The 13,369-nt window shown below is 59.4% G+C and overlaps 1 protein-coding gene across 9 annotated transcripts in view; it reads left to right on the top strand.

Annotated features, from left to right (window-relative positions):
- COL11A2 (collagen type XI alpha 2 chain) overlaps positions 1-11,640 on the top strand; it is a 29,742-nt gene extending 18,102 nt beyond the window's left edge. For all 9 annotated transcript variants that reach the window (XM_040473161.1, XM_040473169.1, XM_040473162.1 and 6 more), the window contains 33 exons: positions 51-104; positions 231-275; positions 407-460; positions 556-609; positions 830-883; positions 1,299-1,406; positions 1,556-1,645; positions 1,849-1,902; positions 2,138-2,245; positions 2,384-2,491; positions 2,634-2,687; positions 2,793-2,846; positions 3,031-3,138; positions 3,316-3,369; positions 3,585-3,638; positions 3,863-3,916; positions 4,077-4,130; positions 4,475-4,582; positions 4,993-5,046; positions 5,234-5,287; positions 5,424-5,477; positions 6,051-6,104; positions 6,372-6,479; positions 6,590-6,643; positions 6,801-6,854; positions 7,121-7,228; positions 7,365-7,418; positions 7,729-7,764; positions 7,950-8,003; positions 8,119-8,386; positions 9,077-9,189; positions 9,561-9,767; positions 10,478-11,640. In XM_040473161.1, the coding sequence (XP_040329095.1) occupies positions 51-104; positions 231-275; positions 407-460; positions 556-609; positions 830-883; positions 1,299-1,406; positions 1,556-1,645; positions 1,849-1,902; positions 2,138-2,245; positions 2,384-2,491; positions 2,634-2,687; positions 2,793-2,846; positions 3,031-3,138; positions 3,316-3,369; positions 3,585-3,638; positions 3,863-3,916; positions 4,077-4,130; positions 4,475-4,582; positions 4,993-5,046; positions 5,234-5,287; positions 5,424-5,477; positions 6,051-6,104; positions 6,372-6,479; positions 6,590-6,643; positions 6,801-6,854; positions 7,121-7,228; positions 7,365-7,418; positions 7,729-7,764; positions 7,950-8,003; positions 8,119-8,386; positions 9,077-9,189; positions 9,561-9,767; positions 10,478-10,618 (2,682 nt within the window). In that variant the 3' untranslated portion in view covers positions 10,619-11,640. The remainder of the gene's footprint in view (positions 1-50; positions 105-230; positions 276-406; positions 461-555; positions 610-829; positions 884-1,298; positions 1,407-1,555; positions 1,646-1,848; positions 1,903-2,137; positions 2,246-2,383; positions 2,492-2,633; positions 2,688-2,792; positions 2,847-3,030; positions 3,139-3,315; positions 3,370-3,584; positions 3,639-3,862; positions 3,917-4,076; positions 4,131-4,474; positions 4,583-4,992; positions 5,047-5,233; positions 5,288-5,423; positions 5,478-6,050; positions 6,105-6,371; positions 6,480-6,589; positions 6,644-6,800; positions 6,855-7,120; positions 7,229-7,364; positions 7,419-7,728; positions 7,765-7,949; positions 8,004-8,118; positions 8,387-9,076; positions 9,190-9,560; positions 9,768-10,477) is intronic.
- Positions 11,641-13,369: the final 1,729 nt, after the last annotated feature.

Here is a 13,369-nt window from a genome sequence, read left to right as displayed (position 1 = left end):
CAAAGAGGTGCGTTGGGATTCTTCTGACAACTCCCCTCCCCTCTCTCTAGGGTCCACGGGGTCAGCGGGGACCCCGAGGTGCCACGGGGAAGTCTGGAGCTAAGGTTAGTGGTCTTGGCAGGGCTCCATCCACCATCTGGCCCTTAGCCCAGCTCCCCGTTGACTCCTCTGACTTCCGGGATAGCTAGAAAGCAGCTCCTCTTGCTCTCTGACCCTCTTTCCCCCCACAGGGAACATCAGGTGGTGATGGCCCCCATGGGCCCCCTGGAGAAAGGGTGAGTGTGGTTTGAGTCTCCTGATCCCTAATGCTCCCCAGGGAGCTTGAGTGGAGCCCGTGCCCTCTCACCCCAGGGGGGAAGCTGGATCCCCTGCCCATTCTCCTGATTCAACCCAGCTCTGTCTCTAGGGTCTCCCTGGACCTCAAGGCCCCAATGGATTTCCTGGCCCCAAAGGACCTCCGGTAAGCTGACCTCTGACCTGCCTTGGTTCTGTGAACGCTTCTTCTCCATCCTCCTTTCCAGCTCAGAGTTCACCTGACATCTGAACCCCTTCCAGGGTCCCCCTGGGAAGGACGGGCTGCCAGGACACCCAGGCCAGAGAGGAGAAGTGGTAAGTGATGCCCCTGGCCCGCTGAGACCTTCAACTTCCAGAGCTGTCTGGAAGGCCCACCAGGGAGGTTCTTCTGGCAGAGTGGAGATCAACCTGGTGCTGCTCAGATCCATGGCCAAGGACCTGGTGGTGACCCTGCCGTTCCTCTGGGAACCTGGGGTCCATCCCACAGTGTCCGTGCCTGATATGCTTTGACTGTTCTCTCCTCTTCCTCTCTCAGGGTTTCCAAGGGAAGACTGGCCCCCCTGGCCCTCCAGGGGTGGTGGGACCTCAGGTATGTCTGCCCTCTGAGAGAATGGACCCCAGACCCTGGAGTTAGTCTTTCTGCCCCTTTTGTCCCCTTTTCCAATCACATGCCCCAGCCCCTGCTTTGCCTGACCTGCCCCCCACCCCACCGGGGCTGGAATTTGGAGCAGGGACCCCAACTTCAGTCTGGTTCCTGGGCCGCTTCTCATCTTCTTGAGCCTCAAAGGGGCAGTTCCCCAGTGGGGACACAAGTGGTGTGGTTACTCCAAACTGGGGAGTTAACACCAGCACAGTAGCCTAGCAGAGCCCTAGGAGTCTCTCAGTAGCTTTGGGGCACAGCTAAAAGGGTTCCAGAGGGGTCATTTCAGGGTGGCCAGAGTGGCCTGTTTGGGCAGGGAGACGGGCAGAGGATCTGAGATGGAGTCTTTCTGTCTCTTTCCCAGGGAGCAGCAGGAGAAACTGGGCCCATGGGGGAGAGAGGTCACCCAGGACCCCCAGGGCCCCCTGGAGAGCAGGGACTGACTGGAACATCTGGAAAAGAAGGAACAAAGGTCAGTAAAGGGCCAGGCAGAGGGGAACTTGGGGGGCCAGGGTTGGGGTGCTGAAGGGAGCAGCTAATTGGGGATTTGAGAAAGGCCAGAAATCTCTCTGTCCAATCTGGGAGCATAGCTGTGGCTCATCACTTTTTGTTTCATTTCAGGGTGACCCTGGTCCCCCAGGGGCCCCAGGGAAGGATGGACCTGCTGGTCTGAGGGGGTTCCCAGGAGAGAGGGGCCTCCCGGGCATTGCCGTGAGTGTGAACCCAATCTCCCAGCCGCATTGCCTGAGAAAAGTTACTGCTGTCCTGGCATCCCTCAGTGTCACCCCACTCCCATTTCTCTGAGCCTGCCCCCCCTCGACTTTCATCCTTCCCTGCATGTCTCTTGGACGCTCATTCTTGTTGTGTCCCACCCTCCCGTCTCACATCTGTTGCTCCAAATCTCTGGTTCATAGGGTGGACCCGGTTTGAAGGGAAATGAAGGTCCCGCTGGTCCTCCTGGCCCTGCAGTGAGTCTGGGGACCCTGGGGGACAGGAGGGAGGACCCAGGAAAGAGTGGGTGTGGAAGGATGAAGAGTGGCATCTGGATCTAGGCAAGACTGTGGGACTGGGCAGAGGGAACCTAGGGTCAGCCATAGTGCATCCAATTTTGGGCTATTCTCCTGGGAACCATGGTCAGGGGTCCTCTGGTGTGGGCGGGCTGTGGTCTCCTCCTTGGGGGTCTGACTCCATTTCCTGTTTCAGGGCTCCCCTGGGGAGCGAGGTGCAGCAGGATCAGGGGGACCCATCGGCCCCCCAGGGCGCCCTGGCCCACAGGGTCCCCCTGGAGCTGCAGGAGAGAAAGGTGTCCCGGTGAGTGTGGGGTCCCTGGGGAGACACACACTGGGGAGGGGTCTGTGAGCTGTGAGCTGCTGGGCTCTGGAGGGTTTCCTGTGAGGGTGTTTGAAGGTGATGATTCTGGGTCATGACTCCTTTCTTCATTTCCTACAGGGTGAGAAGGGCCCCATTGGTCCAACTGGCCGAGATGGGGTGCAGGGCCCTGTGGGGCTTCCTGGTCCCGCTGGACCCCCAGGCGTGGCAGGAGAGGATGGAGACAAGGTGTGGGAACCCACAGACCCTGGACCCAATCTTTCCAGATGAGATCGATGATCTGGGCATACCTCCCATCCCCTTTCCTGTCTTAACCTCCCTGCCTCATCCAGGTCCTTTCTCTAATATCTCACCTGCCTTCTCCCTGCAGGGTGAGGTGGGAGACCCTGGACAGAAGGGCACTAAAGGGAATAAGGGTGAACATGTAAGTGGCCATGACTTTTGACTTCTGACCTCTGACCTTTAGCCTCATTTCCACCTGGTCTCTCTTCCTGTCTTTGGTGTCTTTGACTCTCCTTTTCCCCTGCAGGGCCCTCCTGGACCCCCTGGGCCCATTGGTCCCGTGGGGCAACCTGGAGCAGCGGTGAGTGACTGATGCCCTGTCTGCCCCCACCAGGGGCACTGGCAGCCTCTAGTCTGCCCTCAGTTCCGCTTTGCCCTGCGGGGGCTCTGGGGCTGCTGCCCAGCTCAGTGTGGAGTTTGTGAATAGAGAACACCTGACCCATGACCGTCTCTGTGTCCTTGTCCCTGCCCTCTCTCCACCTCAGGGAGCAGATGGGGAGCCCGGAGCTCGGGGGCCCCAGGGACACTTTGGAGCCAAAGGCGATGAAGGAACAAGAGGATTCAATGGGCCCCCGGGACCCATTGGCCTACAGGTTAGTTGGAAGGTAGAGGCAGGGGCTGAGAGGTGGGGTCAGGATGGGTCTGATGTCTGCCCCAGACCCCCACCATCCCCTGCTGCTGAGGACTAGGGGGCATGTGGGATTGGAGGGAAGGGCACTGTCTATCTAGGGGGTTGGTCATCTGGGCACGTGCTGTGTACCCCCACACAGGGTTTGCCAGGCCCCTCGGGGGAGAAAGGAGAAACAGGAGATGTGGGCCCTATGGTGAGTGTGACCCCCTAGCCCCAAGCCCACCTATAGTCACCCCCCCATCCAGCAGCCCCAACACCCCACTGCCACCGATGCCCCTGCTCCCTGGTAGGGTTGTCCCCGTCCCCTGCCACCCCCAGGATGTCTGCCTCACCCAGCCCCCTGCCATTTCTGTGTGCCTAATGCTCTTTCTCTCCCCTCCCCATCTCTGCCCTCTCTGCTTTCCCCAGGGACCTCCGGGCCCCCCAGGACCTCGAGGCCCAGCTGGACCCAATGGAGCTGATGTGAGTCCTCTTAGCTTCTGTCCCTTCAGATCAACGTGGCCAGTCCTGCCTCCCTTTCCTCAGACTATAAACTCTAGTCTCATCTCAGCTGCTGAGAGAAGCCTCTGGCCTGGAAGGCCTCCCACTGTCTCACTGCTGTGACCTTGGGGCGCTCATCCAGGCTCTGTCCCTGGAATGGCACCTCCTTCCTTAAGCAGTTACCCTAACTTCTGTTCCTCTTTCAGGGTCCGCAAGGTCCCCCGGGAGGTGTTGGGAACCTGGGTCCCCCTGGAGAGAAGGTAACTGGGAAGGGGGTGAATGAATGGACTCGCCTTGGCGGGGGTATGAGGGTTGGATCGTCTGTTAGTTTTGGTTGGGGGTGGCAAAAGAAAATGAGATGGGGGGGGAATAGCAGGATTTTGGGGGAGAAGGAGGTGTTTGACCCCAGTCTTCTTTCAGGGGGAGCCAGGAGAATCAGGATCTCCAGGGGTCCAGGGCGAGCCCGGTGTCAAGGTGAATGAAAGCTCTGAGGCCTTGCTCCCTAATCCCCATCACCTTCCTCAACCTCAGCGCCCCACCCCCGATGTGTGATCTGCTAGAGCTGGAGCTCTTCTACAGCCCAGGAGCCTGTGCTCCCCATACTCAGGGAGATTGGACCCCTGGGTCTGAGTGAGCCCCACACTCTTTCTTTGAAGGGAAGAGGGACCAGATGATTCCCTGTGGGCTTGACTTTCTGTGTGCATCCTGCTGTCACTGAGGGGACAGAGGGGAGGCTGAAGGTGTTTTGGAAGCAGGGGCTGCATCCTTGATCTTCAAGACCCCTTTGGGACCATCTGTACCCTCCATTCATCTTCCAGGGCCCACGTGGGGAGCGTGGGGAGAAAGGAGAATCAGGGCAGCCAGGAGAGGCCGGACCACCAGGGCCTAAAGGCCCCACCGGTGATGATGGCCCCAAAGGGAACCCTGTGAGTTTGGCGGCGGGGGGGGGGGGGGTGCAGGGCTGGGAGGAGGGTCTTGGGAATGAGAGACCTGGGAATATGGGTGTGTATGAGTGGGAGGGTCTTGGAGTGGGGAGAGCCCAAGGATGGGGGGAGTACTTGGGAGGAAGTCTCTGGGAATGAGATCTGGGAGGGATGTATGGGGTCTGGAATCCAGAGACAGAAAGTGAGAGATGCCTTCTAATTAATTCCCTGAAAGCATTAGAAGGCATAAAGTGCATGAGGTGAGAAAAGTGGGTGCAGGAGACCATCTTCTCAAGGGGTGCAGGCGGGCCTTGCCTATAGAGAGGGAGGGTGTCACATGTGCCCATGGGGGTCTGTGTTGGCTCTGGGTAGGCTTAGGGGGTTGTGACCTTGCCTGTTCTTTTCTGGACTAGGGTCCTGTTGGTTTTCCTGGTGATCCTGGCCCTCCTGGAGAAGGTGGCCCTCGGGTGAGTCCTCCTCAGAGAAAGAGGGGAAAGAGGGTGGGCTTCTGTACGGAGCCTCCATGTGGCTGATGCGTTTTGAGTGTGAGAAGCTGGGGGCGGGGCAGGGCAGGTGGAGGGATGGGAGGATTAGCAGTTTTGGGCTGATGCCAGCTGGGTTGGGGCAACCCTTGACCCTGGTTCATCCCTGCAGGGCCAGGATGGTGCAAAGGGTGACCGAGGAGAGGATGGCGAGCCAGGACAGCCCGTGAGTGACCAGTGACCCCTCCCTCCACCATGGAGCCCAAGCCTTCAGGCCCATTGCCCCCTTTTTATGCCCTACTCCTGAGGGGTCCACTGGCTGGAGGCTAACCACTCATTTACCCCTACTTCCCCCTCCATAGGGATCCCCTGGTCCCACTGGGGAGAATGGACCCCCTGGACCACTTGGGAAGCGGGTAAGTGAGGTGGACACCTGGGAACTTGTGGGGCGGTCCTTAGGGTGGGTAGAGGATGGGACAGTAACACATGGGATGGGCAGGGAGGTGCTTGGGATCTAGGCTGTCCTTGGGTGGGGTGCACATGTGTGTGAACATTTGTATTTTTAAGTGTCTGTGTATAACTGAGTGTGTCTGTTCTTGGGTTTTGCTATATATATTCTTGCCAGGGGCGGTGGTATTCACCAACTGATCAGAACAGACACTGGAGGAAGGGGCTAGCTTTCCTGGAGGGCCCCTGCTAGGCCAAAGATTAACCCTCTAGTTGCTGGGGCAGGAGGTGGGGCACTAGATGGTGTGTGGGCAAGTGGCTTTTTGCGAGATGCACAGAACTACTCGGTATTTTAACAACGGGTGCAGCTGTACCAGCTTGTCTGTGGCTCAGCTTCTGTGACCGCGTCTGTGCATGCCCAAGTGTGTGTGTGTGAGTGCGCGTGCATGCTCGCTGGAGCCCAGTAGGACAGGGAGGAGAAAGCGGCTGAGCCTGGCTATTCACTACCTCACCGACTTTTCCTTCCTTGTATCCATCTGCAGGGTCCCGCTGGCACACCTGGTCCTGAGGGGCGGCAAGGAGAGAAGGGGGCCAAGGTAAGGGAGAGGCTGGAATATTCCCTCCATCTCCTGGCACCTCTGGTTCCTCAGACTCCTCTCTCTAGATGTCTACCCTGTGTTGACCTCCTCTATGTTGAGCCTCTTGTTCGGATGGGGGTTCCGTTCCTTATACTTACTCCTGCTCGAGGGGCTCCTGGGGTTTGACCCCTCCTCTCTGCTTCATCCAGTCCGCCTTGGACCCCCTACCACCACCCACACTCCCTTCCTCTACCCTTTAAGGCTCACTCCTTGTATGTGTTTCAGGGGGATCCTGGCGCTGTAGGTGCCCCGGGGAAGACAGGCCCCGTGGGCCCTGCAGGCCCAGCAGGGAAACCTGGTCCTGATGGGTTAAGAGGTCTCCCAGGCTCAGTGGTGAGTAATGGAATGGAAAGGCTTGGCTGGGGTAGGAGGGGTGAGGGGCCTTGAGGGGTACCTGTGTGGGGACACTTTTCCTCACCTCTGTGGCCTCCTTGAATCTGCAGGGTCAGCAAGGCCGTCCTGGGGCCCCAGGCCAGGCTGGGCCTCCAGGTCCTGTGGTGAGTGACTGTGGATTAGTGGGGTGGGTCGGGGTGAGGATGCTGGTTCCCTGGGGCAGGGGGAATCCAGCTGAAGCCCTGGAGGAAGTGGGAAGTGGTGGTGGGAGGGCCTGGTCCCACCCCTCCCTGGAGAGAGTGACTTCCTGTCTCTCCACAGGGACCTCCGGGGCTTCCTGGCCTCCGGGGTGATGTCGGAGCCAAGGGAGAGAAGGTGAGTGACACAGATATGCGGCCAAGTATCTCCCCTCACCCTCACCCTTGAAGCCTAGGGGGACCCTGAGTGCCCACCACTATGCTTCAGGGCTCCAGCACCATCTCTGGGGGTCCTTACCCAGTGACGACCGTTCACAGGCCCTGTTCTGTCAGACCCTGTGCCTAAGTCTCTCTCGCCTTCTGCGCTCTCACCCCCATGGGCTCCTTCTTCTGCATCCACGTGTCTCCTCTCTGCACCCCCCTGACCACTTGTCCCTTCTCCAGGGTCACCCAGGTCTCATCGGACTGATCGGGCCCCCTGGGGAGCAGGGAGAGAAGGGTGATCGGGGACTTCCTGGCCCCCAGGGCTCCGCTGGACAGAAGGGAGAGACGGTGAGGACATGGTCCTGAAAGGTCTGGGAGGATGAGTGTGGGGATTCGTGTTGGGGGTGAGGGTGGAGGTGGAGAAAGGGGTGAGGGAGGGGGTGTGGAGGAGGAGCCAGTTGAGCCACGCCCCTCTCCTTCCTAGGGTATTCCAGGAGCGTCTGGGCCTATTGGTCCTGGAGGGCCCCCTGGCCTCCCCGTGAGTACCCCATCTGTTCCTCACAAAATCCCCTAAACCCCACTGCTCCCCGCTCCATAATCCCCCAATGGCTTCCATGGCAACCACCAGCCTAACCAGCATAGGTCCCAGGGTCCTCCATATGTCCTTACATCTGCAGCATTTCCTTCCCCGTCCTTTCGGGGCCTCCCAAATGTCGCCGTGTTCCCTCACGCCTGCCCCTCCTGTGGTAAAGCCAGGGTCTGTGGACTCATGACTTTGCATCTCCATTCCTCCATATCCCAACCGTCCCCTGTGCTGACCATCTCTGTCTTGTAACCTCATTTCACAGGGACCTGCTGGCCCCAAAGGAGCCAAAGGAGCCACAGTGAGTGACCCCCAGCCAGCTCTGAGCTCTGCCCCCTTCCCCCAGCTGGACTTGACACTTTCTCTCCCGGGCAAATGTGCTCCCTCCAGTGGAGTTCCTCCCTGGCCTGGAGACTGACCCTTCTGTGACCCTGATCACATGCTTGACCTCTTGACCCTTCCATGACCTATCTACTCCTTTGGCAGGGCCCAGCTGGACCCAAGGGAGAGAAGGGCGTCCAGGGTCCTCCGGGACACCCGGTAAGTTACAAGCCAGGGCTTGCTTCTCTGACTGTCCCTCTCTGTCCCAGTGTTTCTCCATTTCATCCTCATATCGACCTTGCCTGTCACCCTTTCCATCTGTCTCTCCACCCAGGGCCCCCCGGGTGAGGTGATCCAGCCCCTGCCCATCCAGATGCCCAAAAAGACTCGGCGCTCCGTGGACGGAAGCCGCCTGATGCAAGAGGATGAGGCCATACCGGCTGGGGGGGCTCCGGGCAGTGCTAGGGGGCTGGAGGAGATCTTTGGCTCACTGGACTCCCTGCGGGAGGAGATTGAGCAGATGAGGCGGCCGACAGGGACCCAGGACAGCCCCGCTCGCACCTGCCAGGACCTGAAGCTCTGCCACCCGGAGCTGCCTGATGGTCAGTGCCGGCCTCAGGAAACAAAAATAACAGTGTGGGCTTGAAAAGCAGAATGGATGGAGGGGGTTCTTGGGGAAGGTGTGGGGTGGGGGTGAGCGCTGAGGGGCTTGGAAGGGCAGCTCTTTGCCAACTAGGTCAGAAGTATTGCCATATTTCCCAGTTGATCTGGTCCTCCCAGTGCACGGCAGCTCATCATCAGCCTGCTGCCTATGGGAAGCGACAAACATCCACACGTGTACACATGTGCTCACATTTACACGGATGGCCATGTGTGCGAATCTACAATCACGTGTTGTCTCCCCGTGAGGATGTCAGCGCTCCTGCCTCCTCCGTTGGGAGCCTGGGGGTGCTGCTGGGGGAGGGGTGCCACAGACGGGCAGGGGTGTAAGCGACGATGGAATGTGAAGAAGGGTGGGTGGTGGTGTGGGGCTCTGGGGGAGAATGGGACGAGGAGACTGAGGGCATGGTGGGGAGGGTATGGGGGGAAGGTCATGGGAGGGAGGTCAAGGGGGGAGGGCATGGGGGGGAGGTCATGAGGGAAGCATGTGGGGAGGAGGTCAAGGGGGGGAGGACGTGGGAGGGAGTGCTGGGGTTTGGAGCAGCATCAGGGGAGAAGTGGGAAGGGAGGCAAGGAGCACCTTGGGTCCCACCTGTTGGGGCGCTGACCCTTCCTTCTCCCTCACCCAACAGGAGAGTACTGGGTCGACCCCAACCAGGGCTGCGCTCGGGATGCCTTCCGGGTTTTCTGCAACTTTACAGCAGGAGGGGAAACATGTGTGACGCCCCGGGATGATGTCACACAAGTGAGAGCTGGCGCCTGACTGCTCATCCCTGCCCCATAGCATGGCCCAGTCAGGGCCTAGTGGTGTCTAGGTTTATGTGACAGGCACCCTCACCCCTGCGGAGCCTGCTGCCGCTTCTTTCCTTGAGTCTTTCCTTCTCACCGGCCCTCTGCCGCTCACTGTGTCTCCTTCCCTTGATAACCCAAGACCAAGTTTGCCTCTTGTTTACCCTCAGTCAGTCCCTGGCTCCCACTCTGGCCCCTCATTTCTCCCCCAGCCCTTTCTGCCCACCCATTCCCTGCCCCTGACCGTGGCCCAGCTACCCTGCGTCTGTAAGATGCCCCGCAAGCCCGTCTCTGTCTGCCCCTGACTGTGGCCCTCTCTCCTGCCAGTTCTCTTACGTGGACTCAGAAGGCTCCCCGGTAGGTGTGGTCCAGCTCACCTTCCTGCGGCTGCTCAGCGTCTCAGCCCACCAGGATGTCTCCTACCCGTGCTCTGGGATGGCCCGAGATGGTCCCCTGAAGCTCCGGGGGGCCAACGAGGATGAGCTGAGCCTGGAGACCAGCCCCTACGTCAAGGAATTCAGAGACGGCTGTCAGGTGGGGACCGGAAGAGCTGGGTGGGGGTGGATCCCAGAGTCAGGCTGGGGGAAGACCTTTTGGGCAGAGGCACCAGGAAGAGCAGGAGGAGTCCAGCTTCTCGGTGTCAGATATGCCTGAGGGAGCTCAGACGGGGGTGATGGGGGGCGGGGTGGAAAGGATGGAAGGTGGGGTTCACCTGCACGCACACACCAGCATCACCCAGAGTGAGTCGTGCAGGCTCGTGCACTCATTTACACAGGCTGCCCAACAGAGGCACACGGGGGTGCAAATCACCCATTCCAGGAAGGCACAGGAGGACCCAGACACCCGTCGTCTGTACATACGTCCCCAGAATTGTCTGGACAGGGTCACACGGGGAAACACAACATGTGGAATCATGTCAGATGTTATCACACGATTGCACCACGGACACGTGTTTACACATCGCTATGGAGTCCCACAGACTCACACAACCACCACACGTAGACAATCTCAAGGACAAACCCAAGGCTGCACAGACTCGTTCAGGAGCACAGATACGCGCACACGTTCCCAATCCTGATGCTCTGGAAGAAATTCGAAGAAGAAAATCTAGCAAGTTGGATCATGTGACAGGGACTGGGGGCATAGCAGCTAGGGGCGCTCAGGCCTGAGGCTGGGGGACCCGTGGGGCGTGTGCACGCCCCCACCATGCTCACTGCTCCCTCTGTCCCGTCTCCCCCCTCAAGACACAGCAAGGCCGCACGGTGCTGGAGGTGCGAACACCTGTGCTGGAGCAGCTACCAGTGCTGGACGCCTCCTTCTCAGACCTGGGGGCCCCCCCGAAGCGGGGAGGGGTGCTGCTGGGGCCTGTCTGCTTCATGGGCTAGGTCCTCCTCTGTCTGACCCTGTCCGTCGAAACCAGGCCCACCTGGAATCCCACAGCATCAGCTCTGTGCCACCTCCCGAGAGGGCTCCTCACCATCTAGGTGGCTTCAGGCCAGGGCTCCGGGAGCCCCCAGCCAGGGGCAGACCAGGGGAGGGGTGAAGCGGGTGCCGGGATGCCCCAGGGGAGGGGTGGCATCTGGGGCTCTTGGTCCTCCCACTTGGAGCCTGTGACCCGTTGGACAGCCGAGACCCTTATTTAAAACGCACCTCCCAATCACCCCAAACAAGCAGACGAGAAGAGAAAGGACACTGTGTATTTTGTATTTAAAAGTAATTATATTAATTATTTAAAGAGTGGAAAACAAAAGAACAAACAAGATAAAGAGAGAAATGCCAACAAAAATCAGCGGACTTTGGAGACAGGGCTCTCCAGGGGTGAGCCCCGGCACCCTCCTCCTTGCCTCAGGGCTTTCCTCAGTGACTGTGGGGGGAGGTTTTCAGGCCAAACCCCACCTCCCTCACAGCCCGCCTGTAGCACCCACTGTGAATGTTGGAATATATGGTCTCCTTTGCCTCAGGGTCTGACTCTCTCTGTCCAGTGTGGGGCTTTCTCCTCTCCCCCTACCGGGTGTTTGGCTCCCTGACCCCCACACTGGCTGTCTCTCACTTGGTCTGGGGCTTGCAGGAACCGCCTGCTACTTGGGGAGCAGGCCGAGCCCCCAGGGGCGAAACAGAAGAGTGAGGGGTGAGTGCAGGGCCTGTATTCAGCGCTGTTGAAATATCGAAATGCTTCTGCCTCATCAGCTGGTAAATGGCCACGACTCAGCCCGCTGAGTGTTCCACCGCCAGCCTGGCCACCCTGGTCCCACCCCTGAGCCTCCCCCACCTCGCCTTCCCTGATCCCGCAATGGAAGGGCTAGTGCGTGGCATATGGATGGAAGGGACTCCCAGGACCTTGTCTAGCCCCATGCCCAGTGTCCTTTCTGACTGATGGTTAAATAATGTGATTGTCCCCTCCTGGGCGTATGAGTGTGGTACTTGTGTTGTTATTTCAATCCCCACCCGGGCCCCCATCCAAAACCCCTCTTTGCCTGCTGAGCTGTTACCAGAAATGGAAGGCTTAATCCCTATGCCCAGAGGGCCTGTCCTTTTGCGGTGTCAGGGCCCAGAAAAGAGTTCATAAAACCTGGCTGACAAGTGCGGACCGCCAAACTGATCTCCCGGTGACATGAGGTGGGAGCCCAGGGTTCTGTCCCACACAGGTGCTGGCATGTTTCTGGGTTCCTTGTTTCCAGGTCCAGCACAACCTCCCCCGCACCCCAATTCCCCATTTTTAGGACATCAGGGCTGGAAGGGGGTGCTTAGAAGGTCTGGTCTAAACTCTTTGCAAATAAGGACCTTGGGCTCCTTCCAAGACAGCGTTTCCTGCCCCTGGACCTCTGGTCACCTCGTGTCCTGCCCGTACCTGTGTGCATTCCCAGCTACGTAGTGCCGGGCTTTTCTCTGTGTCAAGGTGCACAGTCCTAGTCTCATCGCATGCGGTGCTGCCCCCGCTTCCTCCTTCCCCAGGGGCCCCTCTTAGGGCTTATTCAGCGGCTCTGTGCCCTCCGGGTCAGGTGTCTGGGTAGGTCCCTTCAGTTCAGGGCAGCCGCTCAGCCAGGCATCGCTAGCTGGCCTCCCCACCTCCCGTGGGGCTGCTCATCCTCACACAGGATTTCCTGGCTCCTGCCCGTCCTCATCTCAATCAGGACACCCCTTCCTCGCTCGCCGTCCGGCTGCGGGTGTCCGAGCGTGTGTACGGTGTCCCGGTGGCCGCAGACCCCCTGGGGCGGGCCTGGGAGGGACCCAGGGCCCCCGGTAGGCAGCGCCCCGCCTCTCCTGGTGGATCCCGGACGGCACAGCCTTGATCGTCCCCGTCCCCTGAGGACAGAACCCCGATCTTTGAAACCCTGGAGTGGCGGAGCTAGCTCATTCTGGATCCAAAGAAGCTCTCCTATGGGGCCTAGAGGCCCAGCCTGGCAGAGGCGGTGGGCAGGGAAACCGTTTGCAGGTGAAAAGCCCCTCCGCGCATCTCTCCGCCTCTGCTGCCCCCTGGTGCCAGCGCCAAGCCCTCGGCCAACTAAAGGGCAAGCGGAGTAAGACCTTCCTAACACGTTGTCCCTTTCTTCGTCCCCAACTGAACCCTCCTCGCTCCCTCAGCCCAAAAGGCCGAGTGGAAGCCCCCTGATCTTATCTTTACGGGGTCAGGCGGTGGACGGGTTTTTGAGATCACTCGCCCTCGGTCTTAATCTCCAAGTCCTGAAGGCTTCCGACAACCCCCTTCCGGAAGCTTCCTTCTGGGCCTCAGCTAAAAGGAAGATCAGACGGAAATAGATCTTGCCCGCACTCACCCCCAGCTAAGCTGGGCCAGCGCTGAGGCTTCTCCGCGCTTTCTCTGCAATTGGAGCCAAACCCAGAGTTTGCCCCCAGAACCCAAAGGGGAATGTCCCCAAAGGTCACTTTTGGTCAGATGCTCTGAGCTTAGAGGGCTTTTCTCCATGAAAACAAGGCCATACATTCACTCAAATAACACTTATACACGGCAGTTGGGTCCCAGGCCAATCCGCAAAAGCCTATTTAGCTAGAATGCTAACCAACCCCGGACAACCGTTTTACCAGCGATTCTGTGCCAAGTTGCAGCCGAGGATGCCGGAACCACACAGCCCGATCCTTCTGCCTCCTGGCTCCCCAGGGCGGGGGGGGGGGGGGGGGGG

Source organism: Herpailurus yagouaroundi, unplaced genomic scaffold (assembly GCF_014898765.1).
Source record: "Herpailurus yagouaroundi ecotype Mexico unplaced genomic scaffold, PumYag 139, whole genome shotgun sequence".
Classification (NCBI taxonomy): Eukaryota; Metazoa; Chordata; class Mammalia; order Carnivora; family Felidae; genus Herpailurus; species Herpailurus yagouaroundi.
Note: the sequence above shows the minus strand (reverse complement) of the source record. Positions and strands in the feature narration are given on the sequence as shown.